The 24,669-nt window shown below is 48.3% G+C and overlaps 3 protein-coding genes across 7 annotated transcripts in view; all 3 read left to right on the top strand.

Moving 5' to 3' along the window:
- LOC144132740 (uncharacterized) overlaps positions 1-11,794 on the top strand; it is a 78,670-nt gene extending 66,876 nt beyond the window's left edge. For 3 of the 4 annotated variants that reach the window (XM_077665361.1, XM_077665363.1, XM_077665362.1), the window contains 4 exons: positions 6,337-6,512; positions 7,544-7,890; positions 10,590-10,870; positions 11,352-11,633. In XM_077665361.1, coding sequence (XP_077521487.1) covers positions 6,337-6,512; positions 7,544-7,890; positions 10,590-10,870; positions 11,352-11,505 — 958 coding nt within the window. In that variant the 3' untranslated portion in view covers positions 11,506-11,633. Of the gene's footprint in view, positions 1-6,336; positions 6,513-7,543; positions 7,891-10,589; positions 10,871-11,351 lie in introns of all 4 variants that reach the window. The other variant, XM_077665364.1, reaches the window with a different exon arrangement.
- LOC144132741 (uncharacterized) overlaps positions 1-24,669 on the top strand; it is a 646,537-nt gene that overhangs the window by 410,278 nt on the left and 211,590 nt on the right. The gene's annotated exons all lie outside the window — the stretch shown is intronic.
- The window catches only part of LOC144132745 (uncharacterized), a 170,009-nt gene that overhangs the window by 93,527 nt on the left and 51,813 nt on the right, over positions 1-24,669 (top strand). The gene's annotated exons all lie outside the window — the stretch shown is intronic.

Genomic DNA, 24,669 nt, shown 5'->3' with positions numbered 1-24,669 from the left:
CGATCTATTTATTTGTTTATTTATTTATTTACCTCAAATGCCCCTCTTAGTGTATTGCATGAGGGGATGCTTCAGCTAAGGTTTTAAGTCATCTGAAAAATAGGCTTCATGAGGTAAAGAAGATTTATTCTTTGGTACTGTAGTGTTAGCAGTGGACGTCAGAAAAAGGGTGACGCCTGTATAGACTCTGTTAGTAAGCTTAATTCTCGGAGTAGTAAATTTTTTAACTGTTACTATTTGGCGCCTCATTATAACTGGAGGTTTGTAGCTGGCAGTGAGATATAACGACATCATAGTTAGAAAATATTAGCTATAGCAGGGACAGGACAATAAGACGGAAGGTCCCGAAGCCGCGAAATCTAATCCGGGCCTCATCGGCCCCACTTCGATGGAGGTGGATTGCAAAAAGTCCCATATGCTGTGCGATGTCAGCGCACGTTAAAGAACCCAAGAGGTCTAAATTAATCCGGAGCCCTCCACAACAGCGTCCCTCACATCCCACGTTTGCATCGAAGTCCCCCCCCCCCCACCTTTCCTCAATTCCGTCATCAACAACATGACTACACCCACTGCAGGGCAAAGGCCCCTCCCATGTCTCTGCAATTAACCGTGTCCCTTGCCAGCTGCGCCCAACGTATCCTGGGAAACTTCTTAGTGTCAAATGCCCACCTAACCTTCTGCCGCCTCCCGCTACGCTTGTACTCTCTTGGAATCCACTCCGTTACCCTTAAAGACCAGCGTTTATCTTCCCTTCGCAGTAGATGCCCTGCCCAAGCCCATTTCTCCCTCTTGATTTCGACTAGGACGTCACTAACCCGCGTTTGTTCCCTCGCCCACTCTGCCCGCTTCCTGTCTCTTAACGTTACGCCTATCCTTTTCCTTTCCATACCGTGCCAAAAAAAAAGGACAACGGATGACGTTTGTGAACGTCGTACCTTGCCCCCTTTTTGATGCTGTACCAGTCGCAGTAAGATTTTCTGACAATGCAGAACCAATTCGCCCAAAAATACTCTCACTGACAGCTGCGTCATTTTTTTTTACTTCAAAATAAGCGTCTCTCTTTCTCGCGAAAAAAAACCCAAAAAAACTCGAAACTGCGCGACGTTGGGACTCGGAGGTAGCGTGTTCGTTAGGGTCGGAGCAGGTAAGAGTGGCCCTGAGGAGATTGAATCAGGAACATCTGCGGACAAGAATAGGGATGAGGTCTTCTCTCGCGGGAGGGCTTTGGTGGCCAGTGGCGTCAGCGTCCTCCTCGCAGCTACGTATCCTCCACCCATTCGGCGCACAGGAGGCGACAGGGCCTCAGCTACCGATCCTCCGGGCGGCTGGTTCTGGGAAGGTCCGCTTTCAAGCTAGCCACCTCCAGCTCCCCGCACCTTTTCCCCCGATCTCAGGAGAGGTGGGGGGGGGGAGGCACTATCGCAAGGTCGCTACCAACGTTGATCGCTACCACGCTTTGTCTAGTGTATACAAGGCCCCCCTTGGTACCATCGATCTCCTTTCGTTCCCGTGGGGTCGTTCCACCTCCTCTCTTTTGGTGGGCGCCATCTACTTTCGTCATGCATGCATTCGTGAGCAATACGAGAGTAGCAGCAGTAGGTGACTTTATTTTGCGACAGATAAATAAAGTACTGGCTTCAGCCCATCCGCCTGGATGACGGCCTGGAGTCAGTTGGGCCCGGGCGGCGTTTTCGGCCAGTCGGAAGATTCTCAGCTGAGTCTTATGGTCTGAGCTGTGCATTAGAGTCTCCCGAAGATCCTCTCTCGTAGTTTCCTTGTGTATGTCGTATGTTTTAGTATAGGTCCATACAATGTGCAAGCGATCGAGAAAAATTCAGCGTTCACTTATTGATTACTCCATAATTACATGGGACTATAGCAGAGTATTTTTGTTTCCTAACCTGAATATCTCTCTTGCTGTATAATATTCAATCGTCAATGCCACATTTATTAGCGAAATAAGCATAATATTCGCAATTCCGTGCAAAAAAAAAAGTTTGTTCCTTATATTTCTCATGAATGTACCATCCCGATCGGATGAGATTCCCCCAGACCTTTGGCTTCACGGCTGGCGTTGAGGGAAAAGGGGGGAGTAAGCGACACCCGTCCCCGTAAACGGCTGCGTCACGCAGTCTTGACAGCGGACGAAGCGCGCACGCAGCCCCACCCACGTCAATCGGCGGCGCGTGGAACGATAGGTCGAGGCTAGTTAAGACTCGTACGACGACAAGAGTCTTGAGAACTGTCCGGCAGGATGTTGTCTTTCCATCTAGTATATATGCTTCGGCTAATTATCTCTTGACTAAAATTATTACCAAGTTCTGGCACATAACTTCCCTGATGTCGTTGCCCAGGTTCTTTCCCCCTCCAACAGCAATAACATTAAACAACAGTAACAATGTTTGTAGACATAATAGAAATATTTTGAACATAGAAAGAACAATTAAGAAGGTGTGCGTTATTTTTTGCAGTAGCCGAGCCGGAGCGGGGAGCCGCAGCCCGAATCCCCGCAACCAGGAAGGCGATAAGCGGCGTCAGACAGATGATGCCATTTCGAGAAGTCGTAATGATCACCTTCCTGGGGCTAACGATTTCCTTGCGGGTGCATAGCGCCCTCGAAATAATCTAACCGGGGAGCACCCCGGAGATGGACTAAGCCTACGTATACATGTGCATGTCATCAGTGTGTGTGTCAGTGTTTTCATACGGTGGTTGCCTCTCGTCGCCATGATGGTGCACAGGTCGCGCAGCTGCAGACGGAACGCCGTTTCGTACACTACACATACTTCATTGATCAATCAGAGCTGTCTACATGCCTCAAGAATGTTTTGTGTTGTGTTGGGTTTAGTGGCGCTTAAGCACCTAATGCTATCATGCGCCAAGCTGCCTCGTGAATGTATATATAAATATATATATCTGTGCCTCGTGAATGATATATACATCCGGAGCCCTCAACAGCGGCTTCTTTTTTTTTTAATTGCACAAACGTGCCCTTTGACAAAACAGAGCCATTCGTACATATGCAGGCCTGTGTTGGCTATAAATGCCTAAAAAGCTGCGATGTTGGGACCATGGGTCTGGATTCGTGTGCCTGGTGGTCATCTGGATGCCGAGCTGTAGACTGTCTCCCGAAGTCCGGGGCAAGTTAGCGAGAGGTGAGCTAACGTCGCCTCTGCAGCGGTAGCGGGTCACAAGGGGCAGGTCTACGGCGTCTCTGATAGCCCATGAGCAGCTTTAGGACGCTAAACCTCGTCCCAGAGCTATCAAGGGCTTGCATACCGTACCATACCATGCCATCTTGAACACGTGAGGAAGTGGGGAAGGGTCTCGACGGGCCAAGTCTCCGCCTTGCCGCCAAAAGTCCGGGGCATGCTTCGAGCAAGTGGGTGGAATGTTGCCCCAATAGATCTCATAGCTCAGGCATGAAACAACTGCAGCCCAGGCACTGACATGAAGGGCAAAGTGAGAGCATGTGCTACAGTGACTTGGCGCATCTGTAGAGTATAGAGGCGATGTTCCTTGGTTATGTGCCCATCGCTCTCTCTCTCTACAACGGCACACGTATGCATGTGTGGGAGGGGCCTCCTATCGTTTTCGGATTTTAATTGTTTTCCGAAAAGCAGGGCTTAAAAATCGGGTGATATTTTTTTTTAGTTCAAATACCGGTACAGATGGGTTTCAGCAAAAAGTTGCTTCTAATTCGGGTTTTCCGGGATCACTTTTTGCAGCAAAATACAATACATGAAATGGTATTCTTTTTTGCTCGTAATTTTCGTCAAAAGTTTGGAGATTGAAGTTGCCCTAGGTACTATTTACCGATTAATATGTTTATCTCGTTTACTATAAATCGTTTTCGCACATCGACATCTCCTGCGCAACTTGTTCGTGCAAGAACTGCCTGTTTTTGTACGCGGCGAAAACATTCCTTCAGCATCAGGGCGACCATTTAAAACGCTTAAAGGGGCTCTAATAACGATGCGGTATGCCTGGGATGTTGTCAAGATATCGTGGGCGGGTGTGGTGTTGGATGGCGCCGAAGTTACAATTAATCGGGCCAACCTGCCCACCACTGCACTCCCCGTAAGTTCGGAGGGGGAGGAGCGACAAACTTCTCCACCCCGCGTGCGAAAGATTGCGATTCGACTGCTGACCGGCGATAGGGGCCACGCCTGATTAGTCGTTGACCGGAGGCATGAGGCGTAGGCAAGTTCCGTAGCGAATTAATTTAATTAGGCAAACAACAACCAAGTATTACAATATGCCCGACAAGGTAGCGCCGTACACTGACGTGACGCAAATAACACAAGCACCAATTGAACACGTTAACACAACAATTAACACAAAGAAAGAAACATCAGGACGATTGCTATACAAAAATGTTACGAGACGGAAATGCAGTACAAAGGATCACAACGAGAAACACAGAAAGCAAAAATACAAAGTTAAAAAGAGTTGAAGTGAGTGGTGAGAAACGATGGCTTAGCTGCGGAGTGGCAAGGTCCGGTCGCAGGGAGCGTCGGGCTGCGGTTGCTCGTCGCGGGGCTGATGGGGGCTTGCGGATACGGGCGAACTTGGGCCTCGGTGTCTTCGGGACCACCGTCGCCGCGCTCTACGCGTCCGATCTCCGCCTAGGCTCCTCGCCGACCACTTCCCTGGCTGACCTCACTCACGACCGCACGCACCGAAATCTCCAGACCAAATGCCAGCGCGCGGCGTTCCCGGCGCCCCCTTCGCATGGCAAAGAATGGAGAAAAAAAACACAGGAAAAAAAAAGACTCTTCAGGAGCCACGCACAGAGGAATGCAGCTCCCAAAAAGAAAAAAAGAACACATGAAGGAATGTCGAAAGAATTCGGCAAAATGCCTTAACCCCACGAGGAGTCAATGGGGGCCGCGAACAGTGCCGGTGCATTCAATCCGCTTCTGCTGTTCCCAACACGTGCAAGCGCTTGCCACCCGTACGGCCACAATGCTAGGAGGGGGGGGGGGTTGTGAGTAGTTTTGAGTCACCCCTCCAGCGCTATGGTGAGAATGCCGTTCCCCCGCGGGGGAGGGGGAAAAAGTCGTCGACGCCGCTCCGCGACATGTTTCTGGGAAACAAAGGTCAAAGCTGGACAGGGCAGGCATGAACTTTGTGACAGATGTTAAAGCACGCCGCTTCACGAATGGTGTCCAGCAAGAATTTTTTAATGCGCTTTGTAGAAGATGAGTTATCTGTAGTCAAAATTTGAATTTCCGCGTCTTGGCGCCGTTCTCTGTCCTCTCGTCACTTTTTGCACGCTGGAAGGTCGACGCTCCTTTGCCGGCCCCACCTCCGGGGGCGGGGCTTCCTGATCCGCCGGAGCTACGCGACTTATGGGCCGCGGCCATAGTAGCTGCCCGACGTCTGAAAGAATCTAACCAGTAGCCATCTCTCAACTTGTGTACGCAGGTGGGAGTTATATGGGGGTGACGGAGGAGGGTGCGAATATGAAAAAGTCGCCTGGAAGAACTCGCCAACTTTCGCGCTTAATTGTGGGTTCTCTGCTGCGTGTAGAGGTGTATCAGTGGGCTCATGTGTTCATGACAACACAATGCAGTTATCGATCGAGTTGATGTGATCTCCTCGGAAGGTGTTTCAAAGCCCCTTTGAGAGCCTTAGAGCGAAACATCCCTAGCATGGGTGCCACTTCAGGAGTTGCAAATAACGACACGTTCTCAGTACCCGTGTATTGGACTCTATAGTTCCTTAATGCTTTCCGACCTCATCTTCAAACTAAGCCGCGTCAAGAATAACAAGCGCTAAAAGAGGGATAGAGTACTCAATCAATTTTTAAGCACCATACCCGTTAATTTTTGTGCAGTGTCTTCATCATTGTGCGCTGGAAAACTACCTTCTATGCAAGGCGATTTTCGGGTAGAAATCGGGCTTAACCCGGTTTTTAGACATCGTTTCGAGGTGTGAAATTCGGCTAAAACCAGGTGTTACCCGAAAATGAGGGGCATAGGTATAGGTTATAGCCCGCACCACGGGTCTTGCCGCTGCGGTGGCTCAGTGCTTATGGTGTTCGGCTGCTGACCCGAAACGCGCGGGTTCCATCCCGGCCGCGGCGGTCGCATTTCGATGGAGGCGAAATGCTAGAGGCCCGTGTGCTGTGCGATGTAAGCGCACGTTAAAGAATCCCGGGTGGTCTGAATTTTCCGGAGCCCTCCACTACGGCGTCTCTCATAGCCTGAGTAGCTTTGGGGCGTTAAATGAAATAAAACCAGACCAGCCACGACTGGTCTTGGGGACAAAAAGACAAAAAAAAACTGAGCTGTCTGTTTTTTTTTCTCGTTTTCGGCGGGAAATTCACAGGTACCAACATGGCGTCATCCCGAGACGGTGGGGAAGCGAGCAGCACCGTCCGCGTCAAGTTCAGCAGCTACCAGGTGGAGAGGCTGCAACACGCCTTCGACAGATGCGCCTTCATCGACACCGTGGAGACGGAGCAACTGGCCTACGAGTTGGGCATCTCTTTCAAGCAGACCAGGGTGAGGCACCTTCGGCGTTGTACCGTTCGCATGCTTCCATTACAGGTACCCGCGTAACCTTTCGAAATTCGGAAGTCGAGTAGCCTGAACTGCAGTATAGTCAGATACGAGTAAAGAAAAAAAAGCGGCTTTTCCCTGTCAAAGGACCCCCTTCCAGCTAATGGCGTCGGCCGATTCTCATGAACCTGGTAGAGCGACAATTCAGGAAGTGGCAGATGAAAGGGAATAGTCCCCTAGGCTAGCAGGTTCATGAGAACCGGGGCGACGCCACTGGCTTAGGACATCTGCTTAGGACAGCGGAGGATGTGACTCTGGGCGGGACATTGAAGCTCAGGGAGCTAAACTCGATACTGGGCTGCATGGTCCCTCTTTCCTTTCCTCTTCTTTGCATACACGCCGGAAGGCCCTGAGGATAACGCAGTCGAATTTTTTCTCGGTGTACACATCGATTATGAGGCTTTGTCTTGCTAATGCCTATGCTTGCTTAGCAGCAAAAGGCGCATTTATTGCTGAGAAATTTGCGAGTTTAAAATGGGGGGGAAAAAAATTCCCGCCACTCGATTCAAAGTGGTGACGTCATGACCGAAATGGGCTCAGTGATCACCGCTCAGAAGCGGATGGCAGTGTATCCTATAGCCTCGGGGATCCGAGATAAACTGTCTATGAAGTACCGCAGTTTGGTTGCGACAACAGCGGGTGGGGCAACATATGTATCATTTTTTGGCCTTTTTCTAGCTTATACGAGCTTCGTTTTCAGTGAAAGTAGCACCTTCGTTGATAAAACGTATCGATACAGGTCAGCTTGAACTTCCAGCGATCATACCACCTCACCTCGTAGACCTACCTCATTTACAGCCATGAAGCTGCACCCGAGCGGTCGATTCACGTGCTTACCCACCTTTTTACTGCAGTTACCAAACCTTTCCATCAGCTAGTGTCTAGAGTAACTTGTCCAAATCGCGATTGCCTGTTCGACGACGAATTCCCCCACGCGGTTGGTCGTAGCCTCAGCCTCTGTTCTTATTCTGCAGACGTGGTTCCAGAACAAGCGTGCCATGATCCGTCGGAAGGCCATCAAGGCGGCCGGCAGAAGCTACGTGCCCCAGCTGCTGCGCCCGTCGGCCTTCCGCAGGGTGCTCCCGGCGAAAACCTCACCGAGGGGGGCCAGGAGGTGCAGCGCCCAGGGCGCACCACCGGCTGCCTCCGTCGCCCAAATCACCGGCGCCGTCGACGGCCTCGTCCGAGCTCACTCTCCGTCCACGGGCGGCGCTCAAGGACAGGCAGCGCAGCATCAGCTGGGTCATCTGGCCCTCCCCGGTCCCTCAGGGGCAGGCTTCCTGCCTCTCTCCCCGCAGCTGATGTGGCGACAGGAGAGGCTGTGAGTATCACTCCTAAGTATTTGTCCAAGTGTGTGTGTGTGTGTGGGGGGGGGGGGGGGTGTTACGGAGGACTCAGTGAGGCTAGGCCTCAAAATTAATTCTTAAAAAGGCCGCCTCGTTGGCCGCTATATATGCAACTTACGTGTCATAAAATGGGGGGGGGGGGAAGGGGCTTTATCTTCGCCTTAAGAATATGACGCGATAGCGTTAATGCCCATACATGCGGAATTGGTAATTCTCAAATTTACATGCATGTGTCCCTGGGAGTCATTATATACCACTCCTTGCACAGTGGTGCAGCGGTTAAGCGATGCGCCACTGCACTGCGATGCCAGGTGCTGCCTCCTGTGGGACTTGTGCGGGCCAGTTTGCTCTTCCCGAGCAGCCTTTCGCGATCAGTCATTAATTTAGCTGCCACCTGCCAGGGTGGTCAGTTCGCTCACAATCCGGTGGGTAGGTTACGATGACCCCACAAGGTCACGTGACCTAGGTTGTTTCCGCGGGGGTGGCGTCCTACATGGGCCACCCTACGCCACGCTATTTATCGTTCACAAAAATGAAAATGAAACTTGGTTGTTGGGGAAAGGAAATGGCGCAGTATCTGTCTCAATGTCGGCGGCCACCTGAACCGCGCCGTAAGGGAAGGGACAAAGTGGAGGCCGCCCAGGAAGGCGACCGCGGCCACATCTATTGGGGGGCTGCCGAAGAGGAGACAGCAGCGGAGCGGCGGCGGCAGCGTCCGGCCCCGGCCAAGGTCCCTTCGTCCTTTTTGGTATCACGCGCAGCGCCAGCCGCGCGGGTCGCTACAGGATAAAGGATGGAGTGAAAGAAGGAAAAGAAGGGGGGAGGGGGGAGAAGTGCCGTAGTGGAGGACTCCGGAATAATTTCGACCACCTGGGGATCTTTAACGTGTACTGACATCGCACAGCACGCGGGCGCCTTTGCGTTTCGCCTCCATCGAAACGTGGCCACCGCGGTCGGCGGCTGCGTTTCGATGTTTCACAACGCTCACACCGGTAACGGGGCCTTTAACGCTGTCGCGTTAAAACCCACTCACGTACATACATCGATCGGATAAAGCGAGGAACGCAGACACACAACACGAAGCCCTGTCCTGTATACATCTGCCAGGACACGTAGCCAGGATCCTTTTTCCGGGACTGGCCCGACGCAAGTTTTTGTATTCGAAAAGGAAAGGGGGAAGGGAGGGGGGGGGTAGCGGGAGTGGAGCTTTGATTCCTGTCTGTGCATCTGCACGTGTTGTTCGTTCTGTCTTGTATGCCCTGACAACATATATGCCTCCCCCAGTTTGTTACCACTGGGTGGAAGCTGAGAGGGGGGGGGGGGGTTGTTAGGGCTCGAGCCAGCGCACCAACTCTGTTTTACTCCACGCTTTCTGCCACAGACAAACCAGCAAAAGTCGCACTATCTTGCAGTGCACCCAGGCCCATCCTTCATTTCCATGCAAGATGACTATGCATTGCGCGAACGTTGCACTGCTGCGGGGCGTATTCGTGAGGGGAGGTGCTATTTGCAAAATGCAATTCTACAGCTTTTGTGCCAGGACCGAGGTCGCTTTCTCATGTATAATTTCTCAGGGTAGCCTCCCCCCACCGCCGTTCCCCCTTTTATTTACTTTTTAACACGTCCACTGTATTGTGGGTCACCGGTGGGTCACGTGACTTATTGGTGCTGTGCGGCCACGGATACTGGGTCAGTTGATGAAGTAGTGTGGAAGCTGAGACGGTTCTCGCAGGTTCCACGTAAAGCACGGAAGCTGGCGTCGGCTGTGGCTCACTGGCAATGGTGGTACTGGTGGCTCACCCACCAGTGGCCCAGCGGTCGACCACGATGCACAGCGGTTAGGGCTCCGAAGATCACTGCCGCAACGAACGAGTTAAGCTGCCCCTGGTTTTAAAGATAGTAAAGGAAGGGAAGGGGATTTCCTTTACTCTGCCATCACAATTCTACACCGCTAAAAAAAACAGAAAAAAACAAGTGTTGACGAAACTGAGTAGCCAGGTCTCACGTGCTGCCTGATCCCAGCGAACAGAGCCGAGGACTAGCGAGGCTGTGCTAGTGAAAGTTCAACCCCACTATGAAGGCTCGCGGGGGAACAAGCAAAAACGCGCCCCCTTAACAAAACAGGATTTGGTCACCCCGGTGCAGCACTTGGCCACCATTTCCTGTACGAATGCAGCAGGACAGTGCGATTGCAGGTCATTCGTCGATGCATTTGTCCTGCACTGGCCGTAGTTAGACTGATGATGATGATGATGATGAAAAAGAGTACCGTAGACATTTCAGCTATGATTTGAGGGCAAGGGTGATGTAGCGAACTGTCCAAGGCATGCGTCGTTACACAAAACAAATGACACATGAGGGCGGTGCCTGCACGCAGCTCAAGGACAGTGGAGGAAAAGCAGATTTTAAGCGGGTAGAAGTAACCGAACGAAGCTTATCTGATTGGTGGGCAAAATAAAGACAGGAGTAAAATTTTCACAAGTCATGGCTACGTGGCTTGAGCCACCGCCCGATCCACCGGGTTCAGCCTTATCCATCCATGAAAACTCTACCAATCACGTGTCTTTCTATTTCATCAAATTGCGCGTTGAATGATACTCCCCCACTATGCCGCAACCGGGTGGCACCGACGGGGGCCTGTCACCTGTCACCGCAATTCCGGCTCCCTTTCCAGGTCTCCCTCGGCGTCGACACCTTCGCCGGCGCTGAGCGGCAGCGAGGACGATTTGCGGTTCTCTTCGTCGCTCGAAATGCAGCCGCACAGGCTGGGGGCGGCCACCCCGACCCGACAGTACGGCAGCTACGACTCCCTCTGGCCGGGCCTGCCCGCTGCGCCGCCGACTGTGAGCACCACGTTCAGCCACTCTGCGCCGTTCGTCTGGCCGGCCGACCGCAGCGATGGAGCAGGACAGCCTCTCCAGCACTGGCAGACGCCGTACGACGCTGCCGCCACTGGTGAGTTCACTCTGCAGTACTCAAATTTTATTTATTTCGGTTTTATATATTTTATTTTTTTTCGCCGTACTCCACTTCAACGTCTTGAAGGCGCCACATGGACACTTGTAAGGCTACGATAGGACACTTCCACTAGTGCTGTTCCCTAGCTCCCATTTATAATTGGCGCGTGTGCGTGTTTGTGCTAACATAATACGTATATGCGAATAGCTTTTTCTCCTCCACCACTCCTAGCAGTCTTTTGTTTTGTCCTGTCCTTTCTTTCCTCTTTTTACCAGTCCCCCTACTCTATTTCCTTTCCAGCTTTTTTCTACTTTTTATTACTATTTTGAATCAGCCCCTGTTCTCACCAGCAAATACCGCTTACTTCACGATCACTCCTGCGAGCATTGCACAACGGCATTACCGTGTAGCCTGTGTCCCTGGTAGAGTTTTTAAACATTTCTAAACTCTTCGTCTCTTCTGCGGGTCGCCTGCGCAGGTCAATGGCAGGGGCAGCCGCAGTTGCAGCAGATGCAGGCCCCCCCACAACTACCGGTCGGCGAGGTCCAACAGCACCACGAGGCGGCACTCGGCCCCCCAGACGAGTCCCAAGTCTTGCCCAGCCAACCCTGGCAGCCGGACTGCCCCTCTGAGGCGCCGCCTGATGACGAAGACGACGGCCTTCCCGGAATCGAAGTTCTGACGGCACTCATGCTGGAGTTGGAAACGCCTCGCCCCAGAAAGCGCACCGGTGGCGCTGAGAATATTTAGAGCGCTCTAGTAGGACTTTCTAGCATACTTCTATCGCATTCCGCTGCCTGTGCTATCGGGCGCATGACGAGCATGCGCAGACGAACAACAAGTTCCTTGTAGTTCGCGCAACCGATAGCGGTAGTGCAGTAGAATTGTGCCAAAATGTTCTGCTGTTTTAACGTTCCGCAAGGTTCGCCTGCCTGCGGAACATGTGATAAGCCAGCGTTTGATGGAAGCGGCAAAAGGCATTATAAAGAGCCCAAGATTCAGCACGTAGTTGAAAGTTCGCCTGCCTGCGGAACATGTGATAAGCCAGCGTTTGATGGAAGCGGCAAAAGGCATTATAAAGAGCCCAAGATTCAGCGCGTAGTTGAAAGTTCGCCTGCCTGCGGAACATGTGATAAGCCAGCGTTTGATGGAAGCGGCAAAAGGCATTATAAAGAGCCCAAGATTCAGCACGTAGTTGAAAGTTCGCCTGCCTGCGGAACATGTGATAAGCCAGCGTTTGATGGAAGCGGCAAAAGGCATTATAAAGAGCCCAAGATTCAGCACGTAGTTGAAAGTTCGCCTGCCTGCGGAACATGTGATAAGCCAGCGTTTGATGGAAGCGGCAAAAGGCATTATAAAGAGCCCAAGATTCAGCACGTAGTTGAAAGTTCGCCTGCCTGCGGAACATGTGATAAGCCAGCGTTTGATGGAAGCGGCAAAAGGCATTATAAAGAGCCCAAGATTCAGCGCGTAGTTAAAAGTACCTTCCCCACCAAGCGCTATCTGCGCGGGCGCAGTTAGCTTTTGGCTGGCAGGGGAACGGTCTGTAGGAGAGTTCCCTAAGGCGTTCGTGTTGAGCGCAGCCGCGAATAACTTTATTTATTCTGCACATATGCAGCCTGCCTTCTGACTAACAGCGCGAGTAATATGTCCACGGAAAGTGAGACATTTCCTTTCATTTCATTCCCTTCATTTCATTACCTTCATTTAATTACCTTCATTTCATTACCTTCATTTCATTCCCTTCATTTCACTACCTTTATTTAATTCCCTTCATTTCATTACCTTTATTTAATTCCCTTCATTTCATTACCTTTATTTAATTCTCTTCATTTCCATTTCATTCCTTTCAACGGCACGTTGTGAGAAAACGATTGTGCAATCCATTGGTCAATAAAGATGCCCATATTTCACTCTCACAGTCCGTGTGTCTGTTTCCACCCGCCCCAGAAAAGAAAAAAAAAACTAATATGCAGAAACTACTGTCAGCACATGGTGAAACGTATGCATGCTGGCATACCAGTATCTATGCCGTAGATTGACGATATAACCACCAAGCGATCCGCCGACGTCATCAGGGCGGCGTCTTGGCTTGTCATCGCATCCTGCTTGAGGATTGAGAAGGAAATTTAAGTACAAAGAGAAAACAGAACAAATGTTTAACTGAAATTACTGCATTTTTACACCTTGCAGTCGCTCACGCGCGCGCACAGACACACAAAATCTGACCATCGCACGTTCCCTTGCTGAGGTTACGACCCAGCATGATTCACTGTCTCCCCCCTCCCCCCTCCCACAGAATGACTTGCCTCCTTCACTTGCAGAGGGTGATGGTGGACAAAGAAATAGATACCTGGGTATCTAAGCGGTGAGGGAGGAATAGCTAGTCCCAGCCATGTAGGGAAATGCTCCAATGTCGAAGTAGGTCACAGAGAATAAAGGAACTGCATCCACCTAAGCAGCTCTCCCGAAATCTCGTGGTGGTATTAGATTTAGACGTTTATAGCATCCCGGAGACGTATTAGCGCAGATAATCTGGCCCCTACCCGATGCTCTATATGCTAATACGTATTCGGTATACTAAAAGCCCCTGTTATGAGGGACACCACAAGTTGGAGCTTTGTGGACTAAGCTTTGACCACCTGGGGTTCCTTAGATCGAGGGACCTTGAAATGATTCTGATGTTCACATTCTAATGCAACAGATCTGTACAGGTGGTGTGGAGTTCGCTGACCTTTCCGCGAACTCGTTGATCTTGCGTTCGCAAGGAAGGCCGCTCCAGTGGGGTCGGAAGTCCCCAACAAAGGGGCCCGTCCCGTTCCTGCCTCCCCTTCGTGCGGCGGACGTCCTCGTTTACGCCGCGCCGTCACGGGGATGACCCGCCGGGAAAAACGCTAACCATGTACAGCTGTCGACATGTGGTTGTTAAGGGGTCGACGAGGTTCCGGGGGCGCACGAGATACGGCTGAGTATTAGCCGAGTGACCGGAAGCATACTATTCCCGTAACGACTGTGTTCGTCTCGTGCGGTGTATTCTGTAAACGCTTTAGGGATCGTTTTGTCGCGTGTGCGAAAGAGATAGGAAAGTGGTAACGGCTGGGCCGTGGGAGAGGGTGGTCGCGTTTGTGCTGTTTGTCTATTTGATTGCAACCTCTCCTTTCCCAAATGTTTAATCAGCACTTTTTCCCCAATCTCTGATCAGTGGGCGGACCTTATTTTCCTTTCCCTAACCACTGATTGGCGAGATGGGTCGTTTGTTATCTTATTGGTTGCTGTCCCCGCTAAGGGCGGAGACAGAGGGTTTAAAACCAAGCGCTCTGGGTTGAGCGGGGGCCGAATTCGTCTGATCCACGATTTAGTCATGTAAATAGTTTTCTCCTTGCTTTGTTACTTCTCGTTTTTTACCTATGTTGTAAATAAATAGTTAACCTCCTCCTTTCCTTGAGTAATGTGAATGTTTGCGAGTAGAACCACCGGGTCATCAAGGAACTCCGATTTCATCATCAAGTAGTTTCCTCTCATCGCCACCGGAAGGGGAAACTCAACTGGTGGTTTTTGTAAACACTCGAGTCAAATTTAAAATCTGCGTGGACTCTGTAATTTACAAATAATTTTTAAAAATGGCTGCTCCCAACCGAACACGGCGACCCGTACGTCACCGCGCATTTCTAGCCGCCCCCACCCCAATGACGTCAGTGGGCAACCTGCGCAAACGACGGTGTAAGAAGTGTTGCAGTGGTAAGCCCTTTCAGCGGAGACTGCACTAAAGAGCACACGACTGCAAACCATCACGAGGGCGCTGCGAAATTCAGGCCCACGCTGGGCGGCTCGGTTTGGCATGGCGTGGTACCGCGCACGTGTTTTTGACACATTTCTGAGTGTGCGGCTGCACTGCTGTGCTGTTTTTAACAAGTTCTTTTATTTTGCACCAAGACCTTGTGTTTAGCTATCGTCGGCAGAGTAGCCCACAGCAGGTGAGTGCTCTGCAATGGGAAGAAAGTGCTTCGTGCCCAACTGCAATTCGGGCTACCGCACTTGTGCGGAGCGTGTGCCATTATTCAAAGCTCCGTCCGACAATGTTCGTTTGGAGAAGTGGCGCCGTGCTATTCCCAGGGCAGACAGGACGTCAATGCCCACCGACCATGTCTGCGCCAAGCATTTTGCAGAGGACGCGATATCCCGGGCGTATTACGCGGAGCTCGATGGAAGAGTGCTACTTGATGCGGAAAAGAGGCCCGTGCTTTCCAGAGATGCCGTTCCTACGATATGTCCGAACTGTGCCAAGTATCTCACGTGGCCAGAGAGACATAGAAAGCCACCTCGTAAGAGGAAATCTCCTGCGCAAGCATCCAAGCGACGTCGGCCGAAAGTCGACGACAACGGGGCGATGCAGCCTCTCCAAGCTTCCTTGCCTGCTGTGAGGATGCCTGCAGATCCGGAAACAGCTTTGGAGCCAGCAATCAAGCGACAGCATCTTGGCTCTGACTCTACCACTCTGATGCTATGTCTGGCACTATTTGATGGTGCTTCAATAAATACACCGCCTCGCCATTTAGCCTTCAGTGGAAAGGAGCTTATTGAAAATTATGCCCGTTCTTTGATAATTTGCATTGGAATAAAAATGTCGTTTTCTAAAGCTTTCGTGCCGGGTTATGGTCCATGATCCGACGCGCCCTTTCATCCCGTCTGATACATTTCCGGCGTGAGAAAGTTTTCACTTAAAACTTGAGTCGTAAATAGCCGCGCTATACTAGTGCACTGCATCTTTAAAATTAGCCCGAAACAACGTTTCAATGGTCTTCATATAGAGTGAAGAAGCAACGATAAGCGTGAAGCAAAAACTTTCCGGTGCAATAAGTTTCTGTCCTTGTGAGCGGAAAATGGCGCGAGGACCCCCACTTATATTGTTACGTGACGGCAAGCAGGTGAAGACAGTAATATACATGACAGATGGCGATGGAATGATTTTATGGCGTTGGGCCTAGCGCGAGCGCTCCGTGCCGCGCCACTGCCCCCTTAGTCGTCTTCTAGTCCGTGACAATATTTATTATGCTTAGATCTATGATTATAGATCGAATGAAACATGAATTGAGCGAGGAAGCGCAACGTGAATGAGCTTCGAGTGCTGCTCGACCGAGTCCATATCATTAAATGCTTTACACAGGATAATTTCACGCAAACAAAATTTTAAGACGATTTCAATTTCAAGCAACGAATTTCTTTTGCGTTTTGAGTTCAATTCACGCCACCGGAGCGAAAATCGAGCTTGGGCAGCGGAGTCTGAAGGCGCCTGAACCGCTCAACTGGATGGATGGAAGGTAGGAGCGTCCCCTTTGAAACGGGCAGTGGTAGTTGCCACCATGCTAAGTTTTTTCCTGTATTTTTGTTTAACTCTGCTGTAAGTTGTTAATCAAATTCGCCATTTTCTTTAAAGTGCGTCTTCCTACACTCTAAAACTTATGTCACCTCTCTGCTTTTGTGCCACCAATCCTCCAATCGCTTTTTGTTAATTTCCACCGCCGATTTATTTACACGACTATTGTTATCTCTAAACCCTAAGGCCTCAGGAAGAGTGACTGTGCCTGCATCGACATCGGGATAGATACCATCACATTTTAGAATGAGGTGTTCTATTGTTTCTACATATTTACCACACACAGTACATGTGTCATCTTCGTTAAATTTCTTTTTGTAGCTGCGCGTTCTAAGGCACTCCGACCTAGCTTCAAAGAGGAGGGTTCTGCCTCTTGAGTTATCATGGCCCGTTGGCCAGTTATCATGGCCAGTTATCTGGATGGATGGATGGATGGATGGACACGGCTGAACCCTTTACATCGGGCGGTGGCTCAAGCCACCTAGCCATGTCTTGTGAAATTTTACTCCTGTCTTGCTTTTAGCCACCAATCAGATAACCTTCGCTTGGTTACTTCTAACCTCTTAAAATCCACTTTCCCTTCACTATCCATAAACCCCAATGCCTTGGGTAAGTCAGCCCCGCTGCCTTCCACTGTAGGGTGAAGCCCTTTACAGAAAAGTATCAAGTGTTCAGCTGTTTCCTCCTCCTCTCCGCACGCAATGCACAAAGTGTCTATCTCCTGGTACCTGACTCTATACGTCTTAGTCCGCAAAACTCCAGTCCTGGCCTCGAACAACAAAGAACTTGCTCTACAATTATCATAGATATTTTCTTTGACAATTTCCTGTTTAAAGGTCCGGTATGTTTCTAGTGCCGATTTCGTCAGCATCCCTGTTTTCCACAAAGCTCTCTCTGTTCCTTTAACCTTTTTCTTAGCCGATAATTGCTGATTTGCCCCCTTACTGCTGTCCAGATATTTGCTTGTCAATTTTCTATTTCGCTTTCTCCATTTCGTGTCAACATTCTTTATATACAGGTATCTGAAAACTTTCCTAGCCCACCGCTTTTCCTCCATCCCTCTCAATCGTTCCTCAAATGCTATTTACTGCTAGCCTCTCTGCTCTCGAAAGACGCACATCCCATATCACCTTGTACCCCCTGATTTGGTGTATTGCCATGTGCTCCCAAAGCTAACCTCCCTACATCGGCGCCATCTGTCGGCTTGCAGCCGAACTGCAAGGCACGCTCCGCAGCGGCCGAACATAATCGGGACGCTCCAGCGTGCGCAGTGTCAACACCTCGGTATTCTTTCGCCGCAGTGCAACCCTTCTCTTGGGTGTGCACAGTTATGTGGGCGGGATGGGACGCTGCGGGGTACAGTCCCAACCTATTTGACGCGTTAATTTGGCGTGTTAATTTTTAGAACCACCGTTCTACTCTGCCTGTCTAGCTCATTGATCATGCTTTGCAGTTCATCTCCTGAGTGACTGCAAGGCAATGCCATCAGCGAATCGCAGATTATTTAGGCGTTCTTCATTAACCCTTATCCCCAACTGCTTGCAATTCAGGCCTCGGAACACCTCCTGTGAAGAGGCGGTGAATAGCATTGGCGAAATCGTGTCTCCCTGCCTGACACTGGTGCAGCGAGTGCAGCCAAATCGAACAGACCTTTAATGTCGTTCATGCAGCGTCACACGATGAATGTCAGCGACATTCGCAGCAGAACGCACTAGACACGCACTTGTGAGTTCGTCGAACTCCCTTCGCTCGGCTTGAGCACACTTCACGCTGACCACATGCACACTATAAGCTTCACTGTGAGCGCAGATTCGTGCACAGTGCCGGCATGACCTTAATCGGGGAAAGTAGCAGTTCGGAGCAGTGCCGGAGTCGTCTAACCAGAGCAAAAAATGCGCTAGCATTGTGTCGACACACCTGCCGCTGTCGGCGTTGCACTCCGACTCACGGACGCTGGTGAACCAGAACGCGCATTCTCTCTTGAGACAAGACTACGTGTGGGGACTACGTGGGCAGCTGCGTGGACATAGAATGTACTGCACCTAATATACTGTCTCGCAGTTTGTCTTGACAGCACGAAATGTTTAGCAAGGCGGTTAGGAATGGTGGTCATGGTCGGTTGTGCCGGGCTTTCTCTGTTTCTTTTTATTTGCTCGCGCGTATTTGTACGCGCGGCGTCACAATAAGCGCCCATTGTTAGCGCGTAGTTGTGCTCTTTCTTCTCCTCTGTGTCTGCCTGCCACTGCGCTGTTTCATCAGCACAATTAGTCTTGTCGTTGCTCTAGAAATGGTAACAGTGCAAAAACAGGTCAAGTGGCTGAATTCGCCTTGGGAAATGGCGAATGGGCGCGTGCATCAGCAGCCAGGGAGCCGTGGTGGACCAGGTGTGAAGTAAAAAATTCTCTGCGCAGGCTGTCACAGAGCAGTCCAATTGAATATCGGGATTGCTCCCGGAGTAACCGTAGAACACAGGCAGGGAAATGAAAAACTGATTAGTGGCTGGGCACGAAATTCGAATGGGAGTAATTATCATGGACGGCTTCAAAAATAAAAGTGAAGAAAGTAAATAAAGCCGCCACAGGTAACTCCCATTTCGTTGCGAAGCTTCGCACCATTTAAAAGTTTTGTAGAAATAAAAAAAAAATCCCTGTTTTAGTGCGCTACGTGCGCGTGCTGCAGGCTTTAAAGCCTATAAGGATCCGGCATCTGAAGGTAGCAGGTCTTTCAGCGAGCAACCCTGCTTCATATATGGCCTGGACGCAGGGACCACACCATCGCTCACTACAGGACTTTATATAATGAGCTAACCTTTTTCCATTACTTTAATAATTACTGCATCCTTCAACACACCTTCGCCCATCGATGCCCTGAGGCAATAAATCTCGTTTATAAAAAAAAAAAGTCTGCTCCGTCTTATTGTGCGCGGTGATTCACAATGTATTCACATTGTTAATAAACGTTTCAGTTGTTTTCAACCCTTGTTTTTCTTACGTCTGCAAGCAATTGCAAGAATCAGTTTTGTTTTAAAATGATTGTTTTTTCTTCCGTGTTGCGTTATATTGTTTGATACATTGAAAAGTTATTCAGAAACGCTTGTCTGCGACCGGTCTGCGACAAACAAAAACAGTAATAGAGTAAAGTGTAAAAATTGCACAGTTTGCACCGTGACTAAGTTACTGCAAAGCAGAAAACAAATCGGTGAAACAGAAAAAATTCTATGGAACAGAAATGCACTGAGGTATCGTAGCGTAAGGCAACACACACACAAAAAAAAAACAGTATACAGGAAAGTGTAAAAATTGCACAGTTCGCCCTGCGACTAAGCTATTGCAAAGCAGAAAACGGATCGGTGAAACAGAAAAAATTCTATGGAACAGAAATGCACTGAGGTATCGTAGCGTAAAGCAACACACACACAAAAAAAAAACAGTATACAGGAAAGTGTAAAAATTGCACAGTTTGAACCGCGACTAAGCTATTGCAAAGCAGAAAACGGATCGGTGAAACAGAAAAAATTCTATGGAACAGAAATGCACTGAGGTATCGTAGCGTAAGGCAACACACACAAAAAAAAACAGTATACAGGAAAGTGTAAAAATTGCACAGTTCGCACCGTGACTAAGCTATTGCAAAGCAGAAAACGGATCGGTGAAACAGAATAAACTCTATGTAACAGAAATGTACTGAGGTAACGTAGCATAAGGCAACACACACCAAAAAAGTATGCAGGAAAGTGTAAAAATTGCACAGTCCGTACCGCGACTAAGCTATTGCAAAGCAGAAAACGGATCGGTGGAACAGAAAACATTCTATGGAACAGAAATGCACTGAGGTATCGTAGCGTAAAGCAACACAAAAAAAAACAGTATACAAGAAAGTGTAAAAATTGCACAGTTCGCACCGCAACTAAGCTTTGCAAAGCAGAAAATGGATCAGTGAAACAGAAAAAATTCTATGGAACAGAAATGCACTGAGGTATCATAGCGTAAGGCAACACAAAAAAAAAACAGTATACAGAAAAGTGCAAAAATTGCACAGTTCGCACCGTGACTAAGCTATTGCAAAGCAGAAAACGGATCGGTGAAACAGAATAAACTCTATGGAACAGAAATGCACTGAGGTATCGTAGCACAAGGCAACACACACAAAAAAAACAGTATACAGGAAAGTGTAAAAATTGCACAGTTCGCACCGTAACTAAGCTATTGCAAAGCAGAAAACGGATCGGTGAAACAGAATAAACTCTATGTAACAGAAATGCACTGAGGTAACGTAGCATAAGGCAACACAAAAAAACAGTATACAGGAAAGTGTAAAAATTGCACAGTTCGCACCGCAACTAAGCTTTGCAAAGCAGAAAATGGATCAGTGAAACAAAAAATTCTATGGAACAGAAATGCACTGAGGTATCGTAGCGTAAGGCAACACACACAAAAAAAATACAGTATACAGAAAAGTGTAAAAATTGCACAGTTCGCACCGCAACTAAGCTTTGCAAAGCACAAAATGGATCAGTGAAACAGAAAAAATTCTATTGAACAGAAATGCACTGAGGTATCATAGCGTAAGGCAACACAAAAAAAAAAGTATACAGGAAAGTGTAAAAATTGCACAGTTCGCACCATGACTAAGCTATTGCAAAGCAGAAAACGGATCGGTGAAACAGAATAAACTCTATGGAACAGAAATGCACTGAGGTATCGTAGCGTAAGGCAACACACACAAAAAAAACAGTATACAGGAAAGTGTAAAAATTGCACAGTTCGCACCGCGACTAAGCTATTGCAAAGCAGAAAACGGATCGGTGGAACAGAAAACATTCTATGGAACAGAAATGCACTTAGGTATCGTAAACGTACCAGTAATCTCAAGTCTCCAGTTGTTCAGTTTTTTTAACAACTAAATAAAGCTTTACAGACTTTCTCTTTTGCCCCTTAGAGCTTCTTTGGACACCTCATAGCACACTCCAACATGAAATAGGAATGTATACTGAGCACAACTGAGGTGGGAGGCCTTTTCTAGAAGTGGCAGGCATAGCAATGCGACACTGCAAAGTCAGTGGCATAATGCAGCAGTGGCGTCACGAGGGGGGTGAGGGGGTGCGGTCTGCATCGGGAGCAGAGCTCAAGGCGGTGCAGCTGCAGGATAGAAGGATGGCGGGGGGCACGCAGTGCCTTTGTTAACTGCCACTTAGCTTAATGCTTCATTTCCTAAACTCACAGCTCTCTCGGAACAGTTGTTCGAGCCAAAATATTTTGGCTACGGAGACACATTGAAGCGGCAGGCACTGACCTGCATGAGGCCAAGCATTCGTACTTGTTGCACATCTTTGCGTTCATCCCTCAGTTGGGTTTTTCATCTTGCAGAGCTTTTTCACTAGACGTTCAAATATTCCTCAGGATACCCTTGCCTGGGGCATAATGAGGTGGTCAGTGGTTCTAATTTCTAACTTATCAAAAACTACTTAACATCTACAAATAAGATGTCTAGGTTCTCAGGCCTTGCATTATTATCTCTTGAAAGCAAACTGGGAAAAAGCGCTGAAGTTGAAGAAACGATCAGGAGCTTCTTGCAACCCTCTCCTTGAATAAAAAAATTATTGCTCGTTTTATTTGCGCGATACAAACTCAAGGTGAGTGAGTTGTTCACCAAGGGCTAATAGGTTGTCTACTTGCATTTGAAACAAAATTTTCGGAGAGAAATTGTACGTCTTGTTATCAGTGTAATACTGCTTGACATGAACACAAATTTCATCTTACGTCATTGCTCTCACAACTGAGGAGACTTCTTGGCGCTGCAGGAACCTATCGGAACATTATCGTCAGGAAATCATTGCCCACGCAGAAATTGCTTGTATTACAGAAGATAAAATAATCACCGCCACCGAGGCCTGAACAACACGGTGAATGCTCAAGCTTCATGAAGCCACCTTCCCAGATAGCTCAGATTTGAAAGGCTTGCATATTGGCGCATCGACGTGAGCAGACTTGCCGTAACACATTTGCTGTCAGCTTCACACGACATTTCACTTTGGTTTCTCCCATATTTGTCGTTACTGAAGCATATTGAAGTCTTCGTATTACATGGCATGCATTATAGTAATAAAAAGCCTCCTGTATTGTAAAAGGGTATGGCCGTAATCTTTCCAGTTGAAATTTGTACACTACATTTCTTTAGATACAGTTGGGAACCCTGTGATTCCATTGCACAGATTTCGAAATCCTTTGATTTCTGTTTAGCCCACACTTAACTACAGTTGTCATCCCGTTACTGCCAGTGCTTTAATTGGAGTGAAGTGCTAGTGTGTACATCTCCAGAAGTGTTTTGCATACTGCAATTAACGACTTACTAGTCGTTCTGAAGGTGTTTGTTTTGCAGTAATAAATAACGTTGCCCTGTCATTCTTGCAATTTAATACAGCTTTCTAACTGTCAAAACTCTCTTGAATGGTTACATTTTTGTTGCTTATTCCAACAGCAATAAAATTCAGTTGTTTTCTGTACTTTTGTCAGGGCCTTGTGCACTTTGACATTCAATTGTCCTTCATGGTTCCTGCGTAATGAGTACACACATTTTCACATACTGGAAAGGAGTTTGCATCAGTTAATTATTGTTTCTTTTTAATTACCTCTGCAGATATCAATTCAGTGGTTCTGTATACATCTGAAACAGTCCTTAGGCAGTTACCGTTATAACTCTTTTTAGCTTTTGGTACTCATATCTTTGCAAACCTTTTAAACGCCCACACAATTTTCGCAATTCTTTTCACACTGTCAGTCGCTGCATTCATTCATGTCTTCAAAACACAAGTGTAAATTTCTCTTAATTGGTGCACCTTTGTTCAAAAAGCAAATTTCAGAGGTTTCGTTTTCCTGGCTCTGCTAATATGAATATGAAAGTTCACCAAGCATGTTTTTCATGCCACTGTTAGTTGAATTATATTCATATGGTATGAAGTAAGCTAAACAGTGAAGCGGAGGAGGGCTCATGCGGCACACACTGGAAGAGAAGGTGGAGGGGGGAGGAGGGTGATGCAATTGCCACCGCACTGGGTGCAGTTATAGCGACGCCACTAGGATGCAGTAGCAGTGGTTGTATTCTTGTGCTGCTGCATCCTGTTTGTCTTTACCTATGAAAGCAGGTCTAGTGACTTTTTGCCCCCGGTACATTTTCCTGAATGCTACTGCCCAATTTGTGGCCACGTTTGATTTTTCTTGCTTGTCCTGCTGTGAGTGGCCGCCCAGCAGGAACGCGTTTCGAGCCCCTTGGTAGGCCAGGCCGGCGCCTTGCCAGGCTTGTTGGCCGTACTCTTATTATTTGGCCACGCCTCCTATCTGCTGCAGAGGAGGCCTTAAGCTTCAGCAGAAGAGCATGTGCACCACTACTTGTTGTCACATTTTTGAGCTGTGCAGTGACTGCATCCAGTAGTTTCGGATAAACAGCGCTGTCTTCAGCCAGCTTGTGCACACGTCGCAGCTCCTTTTCAAGTGCACAGTATTTTTCCTCCATGTCCTGCAATGGAAAATAAAAAAATAATCATGATGCTATCTCTGACTGTATACTGAAAGAGTGAGTCCTGCTTAACCCTTTAAGGCATTTTGTACATAACTGTGTACAGGGCAAACTAACGGGCTTTTCTGAGAGTGTGCTATGCCTAGCAGTAATTTCTTTCATATGGAATTAGTGTCCTTCATGTCACATATGATGTGGTTCTTATTTATGCCACTTAATGAATACAATAAGTAATATTTAGCGAAACATTGAGCAGGGTATTAGCATGTCCTTCGCCATTTTTATGCAGATAGATCTTGCCACTAGCAGTAAGGTCATTTTTGTCTCGCAATTTCAAGCGTAATGTGTAACTCAAAAACAAAAATTGATTTCGGCTGTTTACTCGACAACTCCTGTCATTTCAATATTGCTGTTTCGATTAATTGTGACACATTGTACCGGATTTTGCACATCCGTTTAAAAAATAAAGTGGTATTTCACACTTGCAAACTAACAAATTATCTCTTCGTGGGGCTTGAATATACTATTTAGGATGAAAAATGTTTGTTTTCGATTAAAACAAAAATAACACCTCAAAGGGTTAAAAACTGATGCGACATTTTTAAATGGACGGGTGGGTAGAGTGGGTAACAGGTAGATGAAAATCAGCCAGAAAAGACGGTACACAACACAAAGGGGTGGACAACTGCTGGACTAAAATATTTATTGAAGGCAGGCTGCCAAATAATACAGCCTAAATATGCCAAAGCCGCAGCTAAGAGAAATTTACATACGAGAATTCATAACATAAAATTCCTTTTTCATCAGCGCTAGAGATGGTACACTCGCATAAGAATCACCAAACTTCTTGATATGAAAGGCCTCAAGGATGTCGCTCTGGCCTAGAATGTAAACTTCACTAAACGTGACG

The sequence above is a fragment of the Amblyomma americanum genome, chromosome 5 (assembly GCF_052857255.1).
Source record: "Amblyomma americanum isolate KBUSLIRL-KWMA chromosome 5, ASM5285725v1, whole genome shotgun sequence".
NCBI classification, from domain to species: domain Eukaryota; kingdom Metazoa; phylum Arthropoda; class Arachnida; order Ixodida; family Ixodidae; genus Amblyomma; species Amblyomma americanum.
Note: the sequence above shows the minus strand (reverse complement) of the source record. Positions and strands in the feature narration are given on the sequence as shown.